This window comes from Anabrus simplex, chromosome 3, assembly GCF_040414725.1.
Source record: "Anabrus simplex isolate iqAnaSimp1 chromosome 3, ASM4041472v1, whole genome shotgun sequence".
Lineage (NCBI taxonomy): Eukaryota > Metazoa > Arthropoda > Insecta > Orthoptera > Tettigoniidae > Anabrus > Anabrus simplex.
In genome coordinates this window covers 38,979,058-38,995,605 of record NC_090267.1, presented here as the reverse complement: position 1 = coordinate 38,995,605, position 16,548 = coordinate 38,979,058, and the positions used below count along the sequence as shown (strand labels likewise).

General features: G+C 37.8%; 1 protein-coding gene across 1 annotated transcript in view; it reads right to left on the bottom strand.

Annotated features, from left to right (window-relative positions):
* rdgA (retinal degeneration A) overlaps positions 1 to 16,548 on the bottom strand; it is a 570,411-nt gene that overhangs the window by 5,948 nt on the left and 547,915 nt on the right. The window contains exon 18 of the mRNA XM_068226570.1: positions 5,916 to 6,079. Within this exon, the coding sequence (XP_068082671.1) occupies positions 5,916 to 6,079 (164 nt within the window). The remainder of the gene's footprint in view (positions 1 to 5,915; positions 6,080 to 16,548) is intronic.

Below are 16,548 nucleotides of genomic sequence, written 5' to 3'. Positions count from 1 at the left end.
AGCCAGCATGCTGTTTATCACTGAGAGCTACATCGCATTGCCAATGCCACCAAAGATGTCTGGGTTTCCTTGATTGACGTGAAATTCTAAGAGCTGTGTCACCAAAAGAACATTTCAATTGTTCGAGGTCTGGTGATGAAAGAGAGGTGCTTTGTTCTATGAATTCAGTATGAGGTACTTAGTTTCTTGGTGTCAGATTGAAGGGTTCGTTGAGGCTGGTTTTCCTGTGTGTTTCTCGGGATGAACTTGATCTTTATTTTGGAGAGGTAATGGTCTGAGTCGACGTTAACACCTCAAAGGACTTTGACATTCTGAATTTCTTTGGAGGACCCTGCAGAGATTGCGACGTGGTCAAGTTGGAATTCTCCAAGTAATAGGTTTGGAGATGTCCAGGTCTTTGCTTCTGTAGAAGGTGTTTAAAAACATGTGGATTTCAGTAGAAGCTTGTTTCTCAGACAGAGTTCAATTAAATGCACTCCACTTCATTTCATTCTCAGATGTGCTAGGTGATCAACAACTATGTTCTGATACTTCCGTTCTTTGCCAATTTGGGCGCTCAAATCACCCAACAGAACTGTAGTGTGCGCTTTTGGAATTTTGGAGATGGCGTCATCTAATTTGTCCCAGAAAATGTCAACAATATCTGGATTATACTTATTGTCAGTATTGATTGTAGCATGAGCATTTACCAATGTGTATGTTTTATTAATACATTTAACTGAAAGAGAGGATAACCTGTTGGTGATAGGGATAAAGTTGATGATCAATCCAAGGACCATATGATTTATGATGAAACCAGTGCCGAGATGTGGAGCTCCTTTGAGAACTTTTTATCTGTTTTGCTTTTGATTGCTCTGAAACAGTGAGTTTCAAATAGCTGCAGCTCAAAATGCTTAAGGCTTGACGTTTGCTAAACCAACCATCAAAAAGGGGTAACCTAAGTCTAGTGGTAGCAGAAGTCTTGATACCAGCATACGCCACTGGTGTCTATCCTAACCAAGTTCCTTATTTTGCTATATCTGACTTTTCTAGATTCAGATACCAGTTTTCATGTCTGTATCATGTTAGGTTTTTGTGATATATTGTAGATAATCTCGCTGTTGTTGAATCTTGGAGCTGACATTCCCATGGTGACGGCAATTCATTTCTTTATCCAATTCCTAGAGCAGGGGTAGTGTGGTGCCAATATCTCAAGTAACATGGCGACTACTGTGTGTGAGTCTGTGATATCCGTAGTAGATAATGGTGTAAGATGCAGTGAAAAGTGTGGCAAATGCAGAAGAGTAGTAAAAAATGGGATTCTATGTCGTAAGTGTGATGAATGGTACCATTTTCGTTGTGCAAATATTGTAAATAGGACTGATATTGAAGAAAGTGAGTGGCTGTGTCCCGAGTGTAAACAAACCGATAGTGAGGCAGAACAACAAGAAAGAGAGACATATGAAACTATAATTAAGATTTTAGGAGTGCTACAAGAAGATTTATGCGCTCTGAAACATGAAAATGAAAGCTTAAAGGACAGAATAAAGAAAATGGAAGATAAAGAAAACATTGGAGAAGAAAGATCGCCGTGGATGGAAGTGACGCGTAGCCATTTTAGGCCTAATGTTAAACATATGGGAGAAACTACGTACAACTTAAAACTGGGAAAAAACTCTTTGCAGTGCCAAAATAGATTTCAGTTACTTCAGCAAGTTCCAGAAGAAGACATACCAAGTTTTCCAAATAATTTAAAATCCAGTGGAGGTAACCTACAGAAGAAGAAAACCAACCGAAAGTCAAGATCGCCAAAGATTCATCTCTACGCAGACAGTCAAGGGCGGGGTATGGCAGAAGGCATCAAGGATGAGCTGCAGAATCCAGAAACTGAGGCTTTAGGACTAATAAAACCAGGTGCCAAAACTGAAAACGTCCTTTCAAGTTGTGATCCTGTGTTAGAGAAGGACAATTATGTGGTAATTATGAGTGGTACAAATGACATTGCTGCAAATGAAGGTGAGGAACTAATTATGACTCTCAGAGGTAAGCTTTCCAAACTACCTGACTCAAAAGTAATTGTAGTTAATGTGCCACCTAGGTATGACCTTTTAGAGGACTCATGTGTGAACAAAGCTGTACATGATGTAAATATAAAAATCAAGAGATTATGTAAGAGTTTTAGAAATGTCTATGTAGTAGATACTTTAGGTCTTGACAGGCATGGGTTACATCTGAATGGTAATGGAAAAGCAAATCTCTGTAGACAAATTGCTACTATTATCAACAGAGATTTGCAAACTAATCTGTACTTAAGAAAACCCATACCACTAAACTGGCACATACAGGGAAACTTGCCAGAAAACCCAGACCCTTAAATCAAGATCTATGTACAAGGATCTCGGTTCCAGGGACGTTCTCAACTCATGAGTCAAACGTTACCCAATTGCAACAGTCAAGTTTTAGGGAGGAAGGAGGTCTGAGATTGCTCTTGGTAAACTGTCAGAGTGTAGTAAATAAACAATTAAAATTCGGTACATTGATGGAATCTTATGAGACTGATGTGGTGATAGGAGTAGAATCATGGTTGAGAGAAGGGGTGGGTAATAGAGAAGTATTTCCAGAAGGGTACACAGTCTATCGTAGAGACCGAGGAGATAAAAAGGGAGGGGGGGTGTTTATTCTGGTGAAGGAAACTTATTGTTCACATGAATGGTTTACTGATGAAAGGGATGAAATATTAGGGATAAAATTAGTTTGTCATAATATGAAGGAGGTGGGAATTATAGGAACATACAGGCCTGGAAGAGAGGAAAGAGACATGGAAATATTTGAGAAAATAATAGATTATACTCATAAAAACAATAATAATGATATGGTAATAATTGGGGGAGATCTAAACTTGCCTGAAGTTGAATGGAATGGAGCTGCAAGTGAAGCCCATGAACAGAAACTGGCAAATAAGTTAATTTGGGAGGGAGGATTTACACAAGTAGTACAAGAACCGACTCGTCTCAATAACTTACTAGATGTATTCTTGGTTAAACCATGGGAAATTGTTGATAAAACTGAGGTAATTGAAGGAATAGGTGACCATAAGGCTGTAATAATGGATGTAGGACTGGTACCAAAAAGGCTTAATAAGAGGGTCACACAAGACAAGAAATTATACAGAAAAACTAAAGTTGATGAATTTGGGACTTACCTTAAATCACAATTCAGTTGTTGGATAAGTGAAGGGAGTAATGTGGATACACTTTGGGCTAAATTTAAAGGAATCATTTGGGAAGGAGAGAAGAGATTTGTACCTGTTAAGAAGGGTAAAATGACCTCAGACCCTGTTTATTATACAAGGGAAATAAGAAAATTAAAAAGAAAATGTAGAATAGTAAACAGGAAAATCAAAGAGGGTAGGGAGAATAGAGAAACTAGAAAACAGCTAATAAGGGAACTGAATAGAGTGAAAAAGGAAGCAAAAGAGAATTATATGAATGGCATTCTTCAAGAGGGTAATGACCACAAAGGGAAATGGAAAAAGCTGTATTCATATATTAGGAATCAAAAAGGAAAAGGAATCCAAATTCCTACAATGGTGGGAGAAGGTGGTGAACACTATTTAACAGATACTGAGAAAGCAAACCTCTTCAGTAGGGAATTCAGAGATTCAGTAGAAGATTGTCAGGACTTGGAAACCATAACAGAAGATAGAGAGGGAGAGACACATAGGGAAACAAGAAGCTTCTCATTCACAAATGAAGATATTTTCAGAGAAATCCAACTGCTTCAGCAAGGAAAAGCAGCAGGAAGTGATCAAATTACTGGGGAGGTATTAAAGACGATGGGGTGGTATATAGTGCCTTATTTAAAATTTCTCTTTGACTATGTCATAAATAATAGTGTAATACCAAAGGAATGGAAGGAATCTATAATAATACCAATTTATAAAGGAAAGAGTGATAAAAGGAAACCAGAGAACTACAGACCAATCAGCCTGACCAGTATAGTTTGTAAAATACTGGAGAGTTTAATAGCAAAGTACATCAGAGGGATATGTGATGATAAAAATTGGTTCATGAGGAGCCAGTATGGATTTAGAAAGAAATTTTCTTGCGAGGCACAACTGGTGGGATTTCAGCAGGACATATCAGATCAGTTGGATTCAGGAGGCCAGTTAGATTGCATAGCCATAGATCTTTCCAAAGCCTTTGATAGAGTGGAACATGGAATATTATTAAAGAAATTGGAGGAAATAGGACTGGACGTAAGGGTTATACGTTGGATAAGAACATTTCTAAATTCAAGGGTTCAGAAAGTCAAAGTAGGAAATTATATATCACAGGAAGAGAAAGTTTGGAAGGGAATTGCACAGGGTAGTATAATCGGTCCGTTACTTTTCTTAATATACGCAAATGATTTAGGGAACAATATAACATCGAAAATAAGATTGTATGCAGATGACATAATTGTTTATAGGGAAATAAATAACATTGAGGATTGCTCAGAATTACAAAGGGACCTTGAGAGTATCCAAGAATGGGTTGAAGAAAATAATATGATGATTAATGGAGACAAATCAACTGTTACAACATTTACAAACAGGAGCTTTAAAACTGAATTTGAATATACTTTGGATGAGGTAGTTATCCCTAAAGATGGCAAGTGCAAATACTTAGGTGTGAGATTTGAAAGTAATTTGCACTGGAAGGGTCATGTTGATGACATTGTTGGGAAAGCATACAGATCGTTACATGTCATAATGAGGCTACTTAAAGGATGCAACAAAGAATTAAAAGAAAAAAGTTACTTAAGTGTGGTTCGTCCATTATTGGAATATGCAAACAGTGTTTGGGATCCTCACCAAGAATACCTAATAAAAGAACTAGATGGTGTGCAGAGGAAAGCAGCAAGGTTTGTAACAGGGGATTTCAGGAGAAAGAGTAGTGTATCAGAAATGCTAACGGAACTTGGTTGGGAACCTTTAAGTAAGAGAAGGGAGAAAACTAGACTTATAGGATTATATAGAGCCTATACAGGAGAAGAGGCATGGAGAGATATCCGTGAGAGGCTTCAGTTGGAAAATAATTATATTGGTAGAACTGACCACAAGTACAAAATTAGAAGGAATTTTAGCAGAAGCGATTGGGGTAAATTTTCATTCATTGGGAAGGGCGTGAAGGAGTGGAACAGTTTACCAGGGGTAGTGTTTGATCCTTTTCCAAAATCTGTACAGATATTCAAGAAGAGAATAAACACCAACAGAGAAAATAAATGAAATGTTAGAGGGCATTCGACCAGTGCAGGATATTGTAAATAAAAATGTGTGTGATTAAATTAATTCCATCCCCTGGTCTATGGAGTTTGGACAGCCCAAGTAGGGGACTGCCTGTAGGGGTGATGTACAGTGGGGACTTCGAGGGCCCTGGGACCACTACGGTAGCTGTGAAGGCCCTTCAGGAACTCTGAAAAGTGGTGGCAAAAGGGGTCTGGTTAAGACGCAGCAGGTCGTTATGCTACTTATGTTCCAAAATGAGTAAAATATAAATATGTAAATAAATTCAATGTTAATTTTAATCTTATACTAGTTGTATATTATTATCAGAAGTAATTTCACATACTGTATATGAGTTGACTATGTTTGTAAGATATTATAAGTAGAATTTTGTAAACAATATAAATTTATTAAGGATGATGTATGTGTTTAATAGAACAAATTATTAGCGTAAATTGTATAATATTGTATTCTAGGAAAATTTTCTTCGCCTCTTGTTAATTTAAAATTTAGTGCTTGACAATAATGTATTTTAGTTTACCATTTGCCACCGAGGTAGACACCTCATTTGCAAATAAAGAGATTTTGATTTGATTTGACTTGTTTGTTCGTTTCAATTAATTTAGAATAATATGCTACTCTATCAAGTAAAGAGGAGGTGAATACTTACTCTCAAGGTAGGCTGCTAGCTCATGGTCTTCAGCATTGACAGCTAAGAGGCGAGGTGTGTACCCTTGGTGGTCTGCCAGTGTGAGTGAAGCTCCCCCTGCCACAAGCATACAACAGATGCTGCGTCGTTTATAGGTTGCTGCTTTGTGAAGAGCTGTCTGACCCCTGAACACAAATAAGAAAAGTTCTATATGCCCTTCAGAATGATTTAAGTAAACCAGATTCATTGTACATTTTCATAGTAAAGTAGTAACAGCCAACCATCGGCAACAAAACATACTGTAAAGGCTTCCATCAGATTGATTGATTGATTGATTGATTGATTGATTGATTGATTGATTGATTGATTGATTTATCTATCTATCTATCTATCTATCTATCTATCTATCTATCCATCTATCTATCTATTTATTTATTTAGTGTATGACTTACATAAAGCACAAAACAATGAGGAATAAACAAAGAAAGAAAAAACAAGTTCATGATGGACACTTTCCAGCAGTCCTTATAAATTACAGTCCAGGTTCTTGAGCCATTCAACTACATCAGTAAAATCTTGTCTCTCGCCTGGGTAACTCCTGACAGGACACTCAAAGATGATGTGGTAGATTGTCTGACTGTCATTCCCACAGTCGCAGGTAGCTGATGGTTTCCAACCCCATTTACATGCCAAGACAGCACAGTGTCCATGATTAGAAGAAGATATTAAAATCATTCCGTATTGATGGTTTTCACTTTACAAAGGAAAGGATTTATTGCGTCCTCCTATTCAATACATATATATCCATCTTCAGATGGAGTAATTCTAATCAAACATGTTTCAGTTTTGAGCCATCTTCAGTGAAAGAAAAGTTAAAAAAAAAAAAACGACATGATTAATGTTGAAAGAATGTTATTAAAACATGATGAGAAAGAATATATAAAAACAAGTGAAATATGCTCTTAGATATAATCGTTTTTCAGCTACGAGTGAGCACAAAGAATCTAGTCATGAATATACAACAATTGATCAAGATCTGAAGACCCTGCATTACGAGCAAGACGGCACCTTGCTCAACATTTTCGAGAACATCCACATCAATATAGATCAATTTAAGAAACCCTCTTATAATTTAAATGAAATCAACAAAAAACAAAAGAACTTTTTCCTTTAAACGTTCATTCCATTTATTTGGCAACAATTCTATAATAAAAACGAACCCCGTTTCCAGCTTTCCAACTCAACACCATCCCTCCCTTCCCCTCTCCCCACCAGCTTAGTGCCTGCCTCCCTTACTCCTTTCACTCCTCCTATCCTTGCAAACACAGCTGAGCAAGCTACAACTATGACCAGTGGAAGCAGGACCTCTAAACTGAGAAGGTCAGGCCATTCGAGAAGGCAATTACTTAATAAGTAACTCCAAAGTTTTCTTTTGGTTTATCTTTCATCTATTAGCTGAAGCTTCTCCCATATCCTCATTTATTTTTTTCCATTACAGATTTGGATTTTATTGACTGTTTCCACTACCGAGACACACACTCTATACTTGGCTTTTGTTTCCTCTGAAACTGTGTTCTTAGCTTTTGTTGCTCTCTAGACCATTCGAGTATGTGACTCAATGAAGATAGACTGTTTCTCAAGGTTTAGTTTTGTGTTTTTGTCCTTGTTTTATTGTGACATACTGTACTTTCAGACTAAGAGGCTCTCAACCTTGCTACAAACTCTTTATTGTTTTAACTTCATCATATTTTACTTGTTTTTATATATTCTTTCTCATCGTATTTTAATAACATTCTTTCAACATTAATCATGTAGTTTTTTAACTGTTTTTTTTTTTGCACTGAAGATGGCTCGAAATGAGCTGAAACGTTTGATTAAAATGACTCCATTTCAAGATGGATATATGTATTGAATAGGATGCAGTAAATCCTTTCCTGTGTAAAGTCCTTGATTAGTGCGTATGCATTTTAATTGGGCCCATAACTGACAGGGTGGCTGGAATCCTGGGGGCCTTTTATTACGCTGTTTGACTTCTTGTCATTGTGGAGGTGCCTTGGTGGACCATTATTCATTCAATTTCTGTTATAGCTTGAAGTTGTTTACTGAGTGAACCAATCCTGCTGATATTGGTGGTTTTCTTGAAGCTTTCGGTGATGTAATATTATATGATCTGAAATATCAGCATGCATTGGTAACTGTGGGTTGGAAACAATTTTTTTATATTCTCAGATTAAGCTGTTTTGTCTCCTAAGATGTGGCGAAGCAATATCACAGACAACTGATAACCAGTAAACAGGGGTGGATTTAATGGTCCCAGATATCAGTCTCATACATATCACGCCCATGCGCATAATATTAAAAGCTTCAAGTTAGGGTATAGCTACATGGAGAGGGATAGGGGAGTCACAGCTGTCACCAAGGCTAGCCTTTAAAAATATGTTCTAACACTAGAAGTAAGTGCAGTGTTATTTTTTTCTTTTCATTGTGGTAATGGGTGTTAGTTCAATAATTAATTTATCTGAGATGGATTATATTTTTTAACTCATTGGACCCGAGCCACGGAACCGTTCCGTGCTTCGTCTCGGTGGACCAAACGCCGGACCACGGAACTGTTCCGTTGTCTCATTTTACTACATAATCCAACATTTCCTCGAGAGATGGCAGAGTGAGCTGCATTTGTGATTTGTGTAGGAACTCTTTCTTTGCAATGTTATATGCTCTTTGCTAAAATATATCGATAGTGTTCTTGGTAATATTAGTTTGAAGTGCGCTATCTCTAGCTTTGAGATTCGCTTGTAAACAAGATGGCTGCCGGTATAGAACTGATACTTACCGATATATAACCCCTTTTAGGACGTAATGATGATTAGGAATGAAATTTTTTCAGTGAAATTAGTAGTAATATTGGTACTAGTGTGAGCAACGCTCTTGAAGAACAAATAGATGGGGAAATCGAAGAGGAAGTGCAAAGAGAAGACTGTGTTACAGCCCAGCAGGCGGACTGAACACGGTCCCGTGATGCTAATAAAATAAAATGTTTTACAGTTTTCCTTGTTCCGCAGTTTGTGGTATGAAAGCCTTTTGTTTTCATGTATATTTAAATCTTTAATGGTCTTGTAAGTAAGAAATTTCTCATGATATGAAGCGACACTATATTTCCTCCAAAATAATCCCAGCGCCAATGCAGTTTCAATCCAACAAATATGCAGGGCTCAATGAGTTAAGACTACATTATGAAGAAAAATTGAAAATTAAAGGTAAAACACTGAAACAGGAAAATGGGACTTTATGAGGCAATTGGAAACAAAGTTGCATTACACAAGTGGTAACCTGAAGTATACTCTATTATTTTTACTGTTTACTTTTTAGGAAGGACATTTCAGAATGGTGTGAATTAGGCATTGGGGAGGAGAGATTTAAAAAATATTTCTACAGAAATAAATAAACAAAAGGCATCCACAAAACATATTACAGCTGTTTAACGAATTTGGAAAAACTAGAGTGGAGCACTTTCAAAATTACAAGTAACAAATCTTGTTCGTATTGAAGATGATGTTAGGCTGTGTACTTTTGGAAGTCGTGCATCTTGATACCATAAAGTATAATGATAAAGTAGATGCATAATAAAGCCAATGAAATCAGACAGTTTACTTTCTGGTGTGAAAAGAATTACTATTTTGCAGCTATGATGACTCTAGTTATCTATGAAGAAAGGGAAGTATTTGAAAACTTTAGAATATTTAGCAGAGGAAGAAAATGACTTATGGGGTCACTGAAATAATAGTAGCATCTCAGTATTTAAAGGCAAAACTTATGGGATACAGAATGAGCTCATTAAGTGCATTATTAATGAACCAATTTGGTTTAAATCAAAAACAATCCTATTGTATCAGTCCAAGCAGATGAAACAACTGGCGTGTTTACCAAGAATCAAGTGAGTGTTATTCTTTCTTATGCTAATGGTCAACCTGGCAAAGTAGAACAAAGTTTTTGTCAGATTCAGTGATGTTTCAGTGGACAAAACTGCAAACGGCTAAGAAAATATGCTGCTGGAAGTATCGCTAATTGTTTACGTCGCACCGACACAGATGGCGATGATGGGATAGGAAAGGCCTAGGAGTGGGAAGGAAGCGGCCGTGGCCTTAATTAAGGTACAACCCCAGCATTTGCCTGGTGTGAAAATGGGAAACCACAGAAAACCATCCTCAGGGCTGCCGACAGTGGGGTTCTAACCCACCACCTCCCGAATAGCTGGAAGTATCAATAACTTGAAAAGTTGATGAAAGAACAAGCAAAGATCACAAACATGACAGATGCACTGCAATGACAGGAAGGACTGGTGATATACACACCATTATTAAAGAACAGTACCTCAAAGGCTTATTTATAGATTGCTATGCTCATTTTGTTTTACTGTTGTAAGAAAATTATCTAAATCAATTCATTTTTTTCCTCAGCTGATTCTAATTACTTAGGGTGACCTCGATAGTGTTGTGAGATGGATGGTGGACAATGGTATGATGATAAACGGGGTTAAAAGTCAGGTTGTGAGTTTCACAAATAGGAAAAGTCCTCTCAGTTTTTATTACTGCGTTGATGGGGTAAAAGTTCCTTTTGGGGATCATTGTAAGTACCTAGGTGTTAATATAAGAAAAGACCTTCATTGGGGTAATCACATAAATATGATTGTTAATAAAGGGTACAGATCTCTGCACATGGTTATGAGGGTATTTAGGGGTTTTAGTAAGGATGTAAAGGAGAGGGCATATAAATCTCTGGTAAGACCCCAACTAGAGTATGGTTCCAATGTATGGGACCCTCACCAGGATCACTTGATTCAAGAACTGGAAAAAATCCAAAGCAAAACAGCTCGATTTGTTCTGGGTGATTTCCGACAAAAGAGTAGCGTTACAAAAATGTTGCAAAGTTTGGGCTGGGAAGATTTGGGAGAAAGGAGACGAGCTGCTCGATTAAATGGTATGTTCCGAGCTGTCAGAGGAGAGATGGCATGGGAGGACATCAGTAGACGAACAAGTTTGAGTGGTGTCTTTAGAAGTAGGAAAGATCTCAATATGAAGATAAAGTTGGAATTCAAGAGGACAAATTGGGGCAAATATTCATTTATAAGAAGGGGAGTTAGGGATTGGAATAACTTACCAAGGGAAATGTTCAATAATTTTCCAATTTCTTTGCGATCATGGAACACTGGCATTTCCAATTCCATAAATGTTGCTTTGGGAATAATCAGAACTTTGAATGACTATATTTTTGTTACATTTACTACTTATTTATTAATACTATTTATTCAAGATAGTATTTTTTTATTCAAGTATTTTGTTTGACATTCTACAAAATAAACATTCAGACATTAAGAGATGACAAACTGAAATATGGAATTGCCTTTCATAAAGGTACGAGTAAATTTGTATATGACAGTGTTGTAATGTTAAGCTCAACCTATAGTATTGTAAGCTGGAGTTAAGCACTGGATATAGGCTACTTCAGTTGCGTGTGAATTTGTATATGATGATGCTGAATTTACAATGTTAAATAAGTAGTATTTCTAGTAATATTTTCTTTCCATGGAAATGCTCGTTGTTGTTGTTGTTGTTGTTTTGGGTAATTATGTTTTAACTTTACTTTATTATCACACTAGTGTACGTAATCATTGGCACTGAGATATTTTCCAATTGTGATGTATTTGTTAATAATAATAATAATAATAATAATAATAATAATAATAATAATAATAATAATAATAATAATAATAATAATAATAATAATAATAATAATAATAATAATAATCTAGCTAGAATAAAAATATGCCCGACAGAAATGTGTACCATCTGCAAAATTACTGGATCAGTGATGGACTCAAAACAGCTACTTCAGTGCACAGGACTCAACCCAACAAAAACAAGGAAATTCACCAGCCCTATATTGGACAGCCAGGAACAAGATGAAACAAGACTCTGTTCCCTAACACATCTGTACATTATTAATGTTATTTGTATATTACTGTTGTTTAGAGATACCAAATTTGTATTGGAGGTGCTTCCCAATAAAGACTACTACTACTACTACTACTACTACTACTACTACTACTACTACTACTACTGAATGGCTGGTGTTGTTTGGTGCTCCGTGTATTTGCTTAATTAAGTGGTGTTTTAAAGGCTGTGTAGGGATATAATATATTGCGATTATAAGTGGAAGTGCTGCTCTTCAGAACGTGGTATTATCTCTCTTTGAAGAGCTAAAGAGGCATCCCTTTTCTGACAAGGTAAATAGGTCATTTATATTCGTTTAAATGATTAAAGGTTATGTTCTCAAAGAGAAAAGAGAGTAGAGGTACTGAGAATAGCAATGTCAAATCCAAGGAGGTTGAAATAGATGTAGAAAACCAAAGAGGTTGGATGAGGATGAGGAGCTGGACGTAACCATGGAACTACAGAGTTCGAAGACTACAAACCAAAGAGTAGGATTAGAAGAGATGCGACAAGAAATTGAGAAGTTCGTCAAGTATAGTGAACACCTATTAGCATTAGTTAAGATGACTCCTAATACCAAAGCGGAGATAAAGAAAGTCATTAAAGAAATGGGACAAATGGCAGAAATCATTCGTAGTTGTTTGTGGGAATGGGAACAATTTGATATGAATGAAGATCCAAAGGCTAGGAGTGATTTGGAACAGGGCTCTACCTCTAGTACAAAAATAACCCGTGATGTTGGGACACAGGCACAATTCAGTGACAGAGCGCTAGATGTAGAGCAGACCCTCTTGGAAGCTACGTGCTTGACGAGTTTGCAAAGCTATTGGATAAGGAATGGCCTGACTGTGTTTACAGTAACACGCATGTCATCTCCGGAAATATAGGGAAATTGACTGATTGGGATATATCAATGGTTGTAAATCCCAAACATCTTACAGAGGAGGATGGAATTATGAGAAGCATGAAGAATACGCATTCAGAAATCTCTGACTTGTTGAACTCTAATCTGGAGGAAGGTAAGACAGAATTCCTGCGCACTGTTACGCAAACCTACACGAGTTGAAGAGGAGAGCGGGAGAAGCTGTGATATGTGTATGTAATACCATATTCATTTAATCAGGATGGAGTAAATGACCTGCAGAGCTTGTATTCATGTCTCACCCACTGGAGAGAGAGATAATTGAGACTCATGCAAGAAAGAAGGTGCTGATAACTATCCCGGATACCCTTGATCGGAATTATATAAGGAAAATCTTGGAATGGATGTTTTGTAAGAGTGATATTGAAATAGGATGCTTGGAATCAGGTAAAACACAGGTAAAACAGGCTGATTCTGTGGGGTTAACATCAAAAAAGAAATCCTTAAATGATAATACTCAGGAAACAGTTATGGCAAAGCTGCGGGCAAAACGTATGCCCAATTGCTTAAAACAGTAAAGGAAGGAGTAAACATTGAAAAAATTGGCGTTAAAATAAAATGAATGAGGAAAACAACAAAGGATGACCTTATACTTACTGTAGAAGACAAAGGAAACAAGTATTACAACGTGGGATAACTAAAAATGTCAAGGAAATAGAGGTTTCAACAAAGAGGAAGGAGACAACAATTCTAGTGTACGGTATGGATTCGGATTTAAATGAAAACTATCTCAGAGCAGAACTCTCCTTAGAAGCTGCTGTTGAAGAAACACAGATCAATATTATGTCCGTAAGACCGGGGAGGTTCAGAAATCTGAATCCTACCGTAATCTTCCCAACGGAACCATCGAAAATACTGTTAAAGACGAAAGAAAATAAATGTAGGATGGGCAACCTGTATGGTGAAGGAAAGAGTTACAGTTGCAAGGTGTTTTAAATGTCTTGGATTTGGACATAAAGCGCCACACTGCGATGTTAAGGATGACTGGTCATGGAGCTGTCTAAATTGTGGACAAAAAGGCCATTTGGCGAAGGATTGTGGGAATATTTCGTTTTGCACCATGTGCCAAGTGGAGGGCCATCGCTCAGATCAAATGAAATGCCCTACTTACAGGAAGTTAATATTAGAGGCAAGGAAGTTGAATTTAAACTACCAATAATGGACATACTGCAGGCGAATCTCATGAGGAAACCTGACAATCATGACATTATGTATGCGGCAGCCTTGGAAAAGAAAGTAGACTTAGTGCTTGTTAGCGAGCCAAACAGAAGGCGAGTAGCTGAAGGTGGTTGGTTCATGGACAAAAGATGTGATGTAGCTTCATATCTTTTAAATGATAAGTTGGAGGTGCTAAGCATAAGGGCAGAAGAAGGATATTTGTGTATTCAACTTCAGCAATGTCAGATTTATTGTTGTTATATCTCTTGCGTGTCCCAGTGATGCAGATAGCCGAGCCGCAGGTGCAACCATATCGGATGGGTATCTGTTGAGAGACCAGACTAACGAATGGTTCATCGAAAGGGCGGTAGCAGCCTTTCGGTAGTTGCAAGGGCGGCAGTCTGGATGATTGACTGATACGGCCTTGTAATAATACTCAACATGGCTTAGCTGTGTTGATACTGCTACACGGCTGAAAGCAACGGGAAACTACAGCCGTAACTAACTCCCGAGGACATGCAGCTCTCTCTGTATGAATGATGTACTGATGATGGCTTCCTCCCGGGTAAAATATTCCGGAGGTAAACTAGTCCCCCATTCGGATCTCCGGTTGGGGACTACACGAGAGGGGCCGATCATCAGGAAGATGGATACTGACATTCTGCGAGTCGGAGCGTGGAATGTTAGAAGTTTGAATCGTTGTGGTAGGTTAGAGAATCTGAAAAGGGAGATGGATAGGCTAAAGTTAGATGTAGTTGGCATAAGTGAAGTACGTTGGCAGGAAGAACAAGATTTTTGGTCAGGCGACTACCGAATTATCAACACAAAATCAAACAGAGGAAATGCAGGAGTTGGTTTAATAATGAATAAGAAAATAGGGCAGCGGGTAAGCTACTACGACCAGCATAGTGAAAGAATTATTGTCGTCAAGATAGACACCAAACCAATGCCCACCACAATAGTGCAGGTCTATATGCCTACTAGTTCAGCGGATGATGAAGAAATCGAAAGAATATATGAGGAGATAGAAGATTTAATACAATATGTAAAAGGTGACGAGAATCTAATTGTGATGGGAGACTGGAATGCAGTGGTAGGCCAAGGAAGAGAAGGTAGTACAGTAGGAGAATTTGGATTGGGACGAAGGAACGAAAGAGGAAGTCGTCTGGTTGAATTCTGCACTGATCATAATTTAGTCCTTGCCAATACTTGGTTCAAACACCACAAACGACGGCTGTATACGTGGACGAGACCTGGAGACACTGGAAGGTATCAAATAGACTTCATTATGATTAGGCAGAGATTCAGAAACCAGGTGTTGGATTGCAAAACTTTCCCAGGAGCAGACGTGGACTCTGACCACAACTTGTTGGTCATGAAATGCCATCTGAAGTTGAAGAAATTGAAGAAAGGAAAGAATGCAAAAAGATGGGATCTAGACAAGTTGAAAGAGAAGAATGTGAGGGATTGTTTCAAGGAACATGTTGCACAAGGACTAAATGAAAAGGCTGAAGGAAACACTATAGAGGAAGAGTGGAGAGTCATGAAAAATGAAGTCAGTAGGGCTGCTGAAGAAATGTTAGGAAGGAAGAAAAGATCAACTAAGAATCAGTGAATAACTCAGGAGATACTAGACCTGATTGATGAACGACGAAAATACAAGAATGCTAGAAATGAAGAGGGCAGAAAAGAATACAGGCGATTAAAGAATGAAGTGGATAGAAAGTGCAAGGCAGCTAAGGAAGAATGGCTGAAGGAGAAATGCAAGGATGTCGAAGGCTGTATGGTCCTGGGAAAGGTAGATGCTGCATACAGGAAAATCAAGGAAACCTTTGGAGAAAGGAAATCTAGATGTATGAATATTAAGAGCTCAGATGGAAAACCACTCATAGGGAAAGAAGACAAAGCAGAAAGATGGCAGGAGCATATCCAACAGTTGTATCAAGGTAAAGATGTAGATAATTTGGTTCTGGAACATGAAGAGGCTGTTGATGCTGATGAAAAGGGAGGCCCAATTTTGAGGTCAGAGTTTGACAGAGCTGTGAGTGACCTCAATAGGAACAAGGCACCTGGAATTGATGACATTCCCTCTGAATTACTGACTGCCTTAGGAGAAACCAGCATGGCAAGGTTATTTCATTTAATCTGCAAGATGTATGAGACAGGAGAAGTCCCATCCGATTTTCAGCAGAATGTTGTTATACCTATTCCCAAGAAAGCCGGTGCTGACAGGTGTGAAAACTACCGCACCATTAGTTTAGTATCTCATGCCTGCAAAATTTTAACACGTATTATTTACAGAAGAATGGAAAAACAAGTTGAAGCTGAGTTGGGAGAAGATCAATTTGGCTTCAGAAGAAATGTAGGAACACGTGAAGCAATCCTGACTTTACGTCTGATCTTAGAGGATCGAATCAAGAAGGACAAGCCCACGTACATGGCATTCGTAGATCTAGAAAAGGCATTCGATAATGTTGATTGGACCAAGCTATTTATGATTCTGAAGATGATAGGGATCAGATACCGAGAACGAAGAATTATCTACAATCTGTATAAAAATCAGTCTGCAGTGATAAGAATCGAG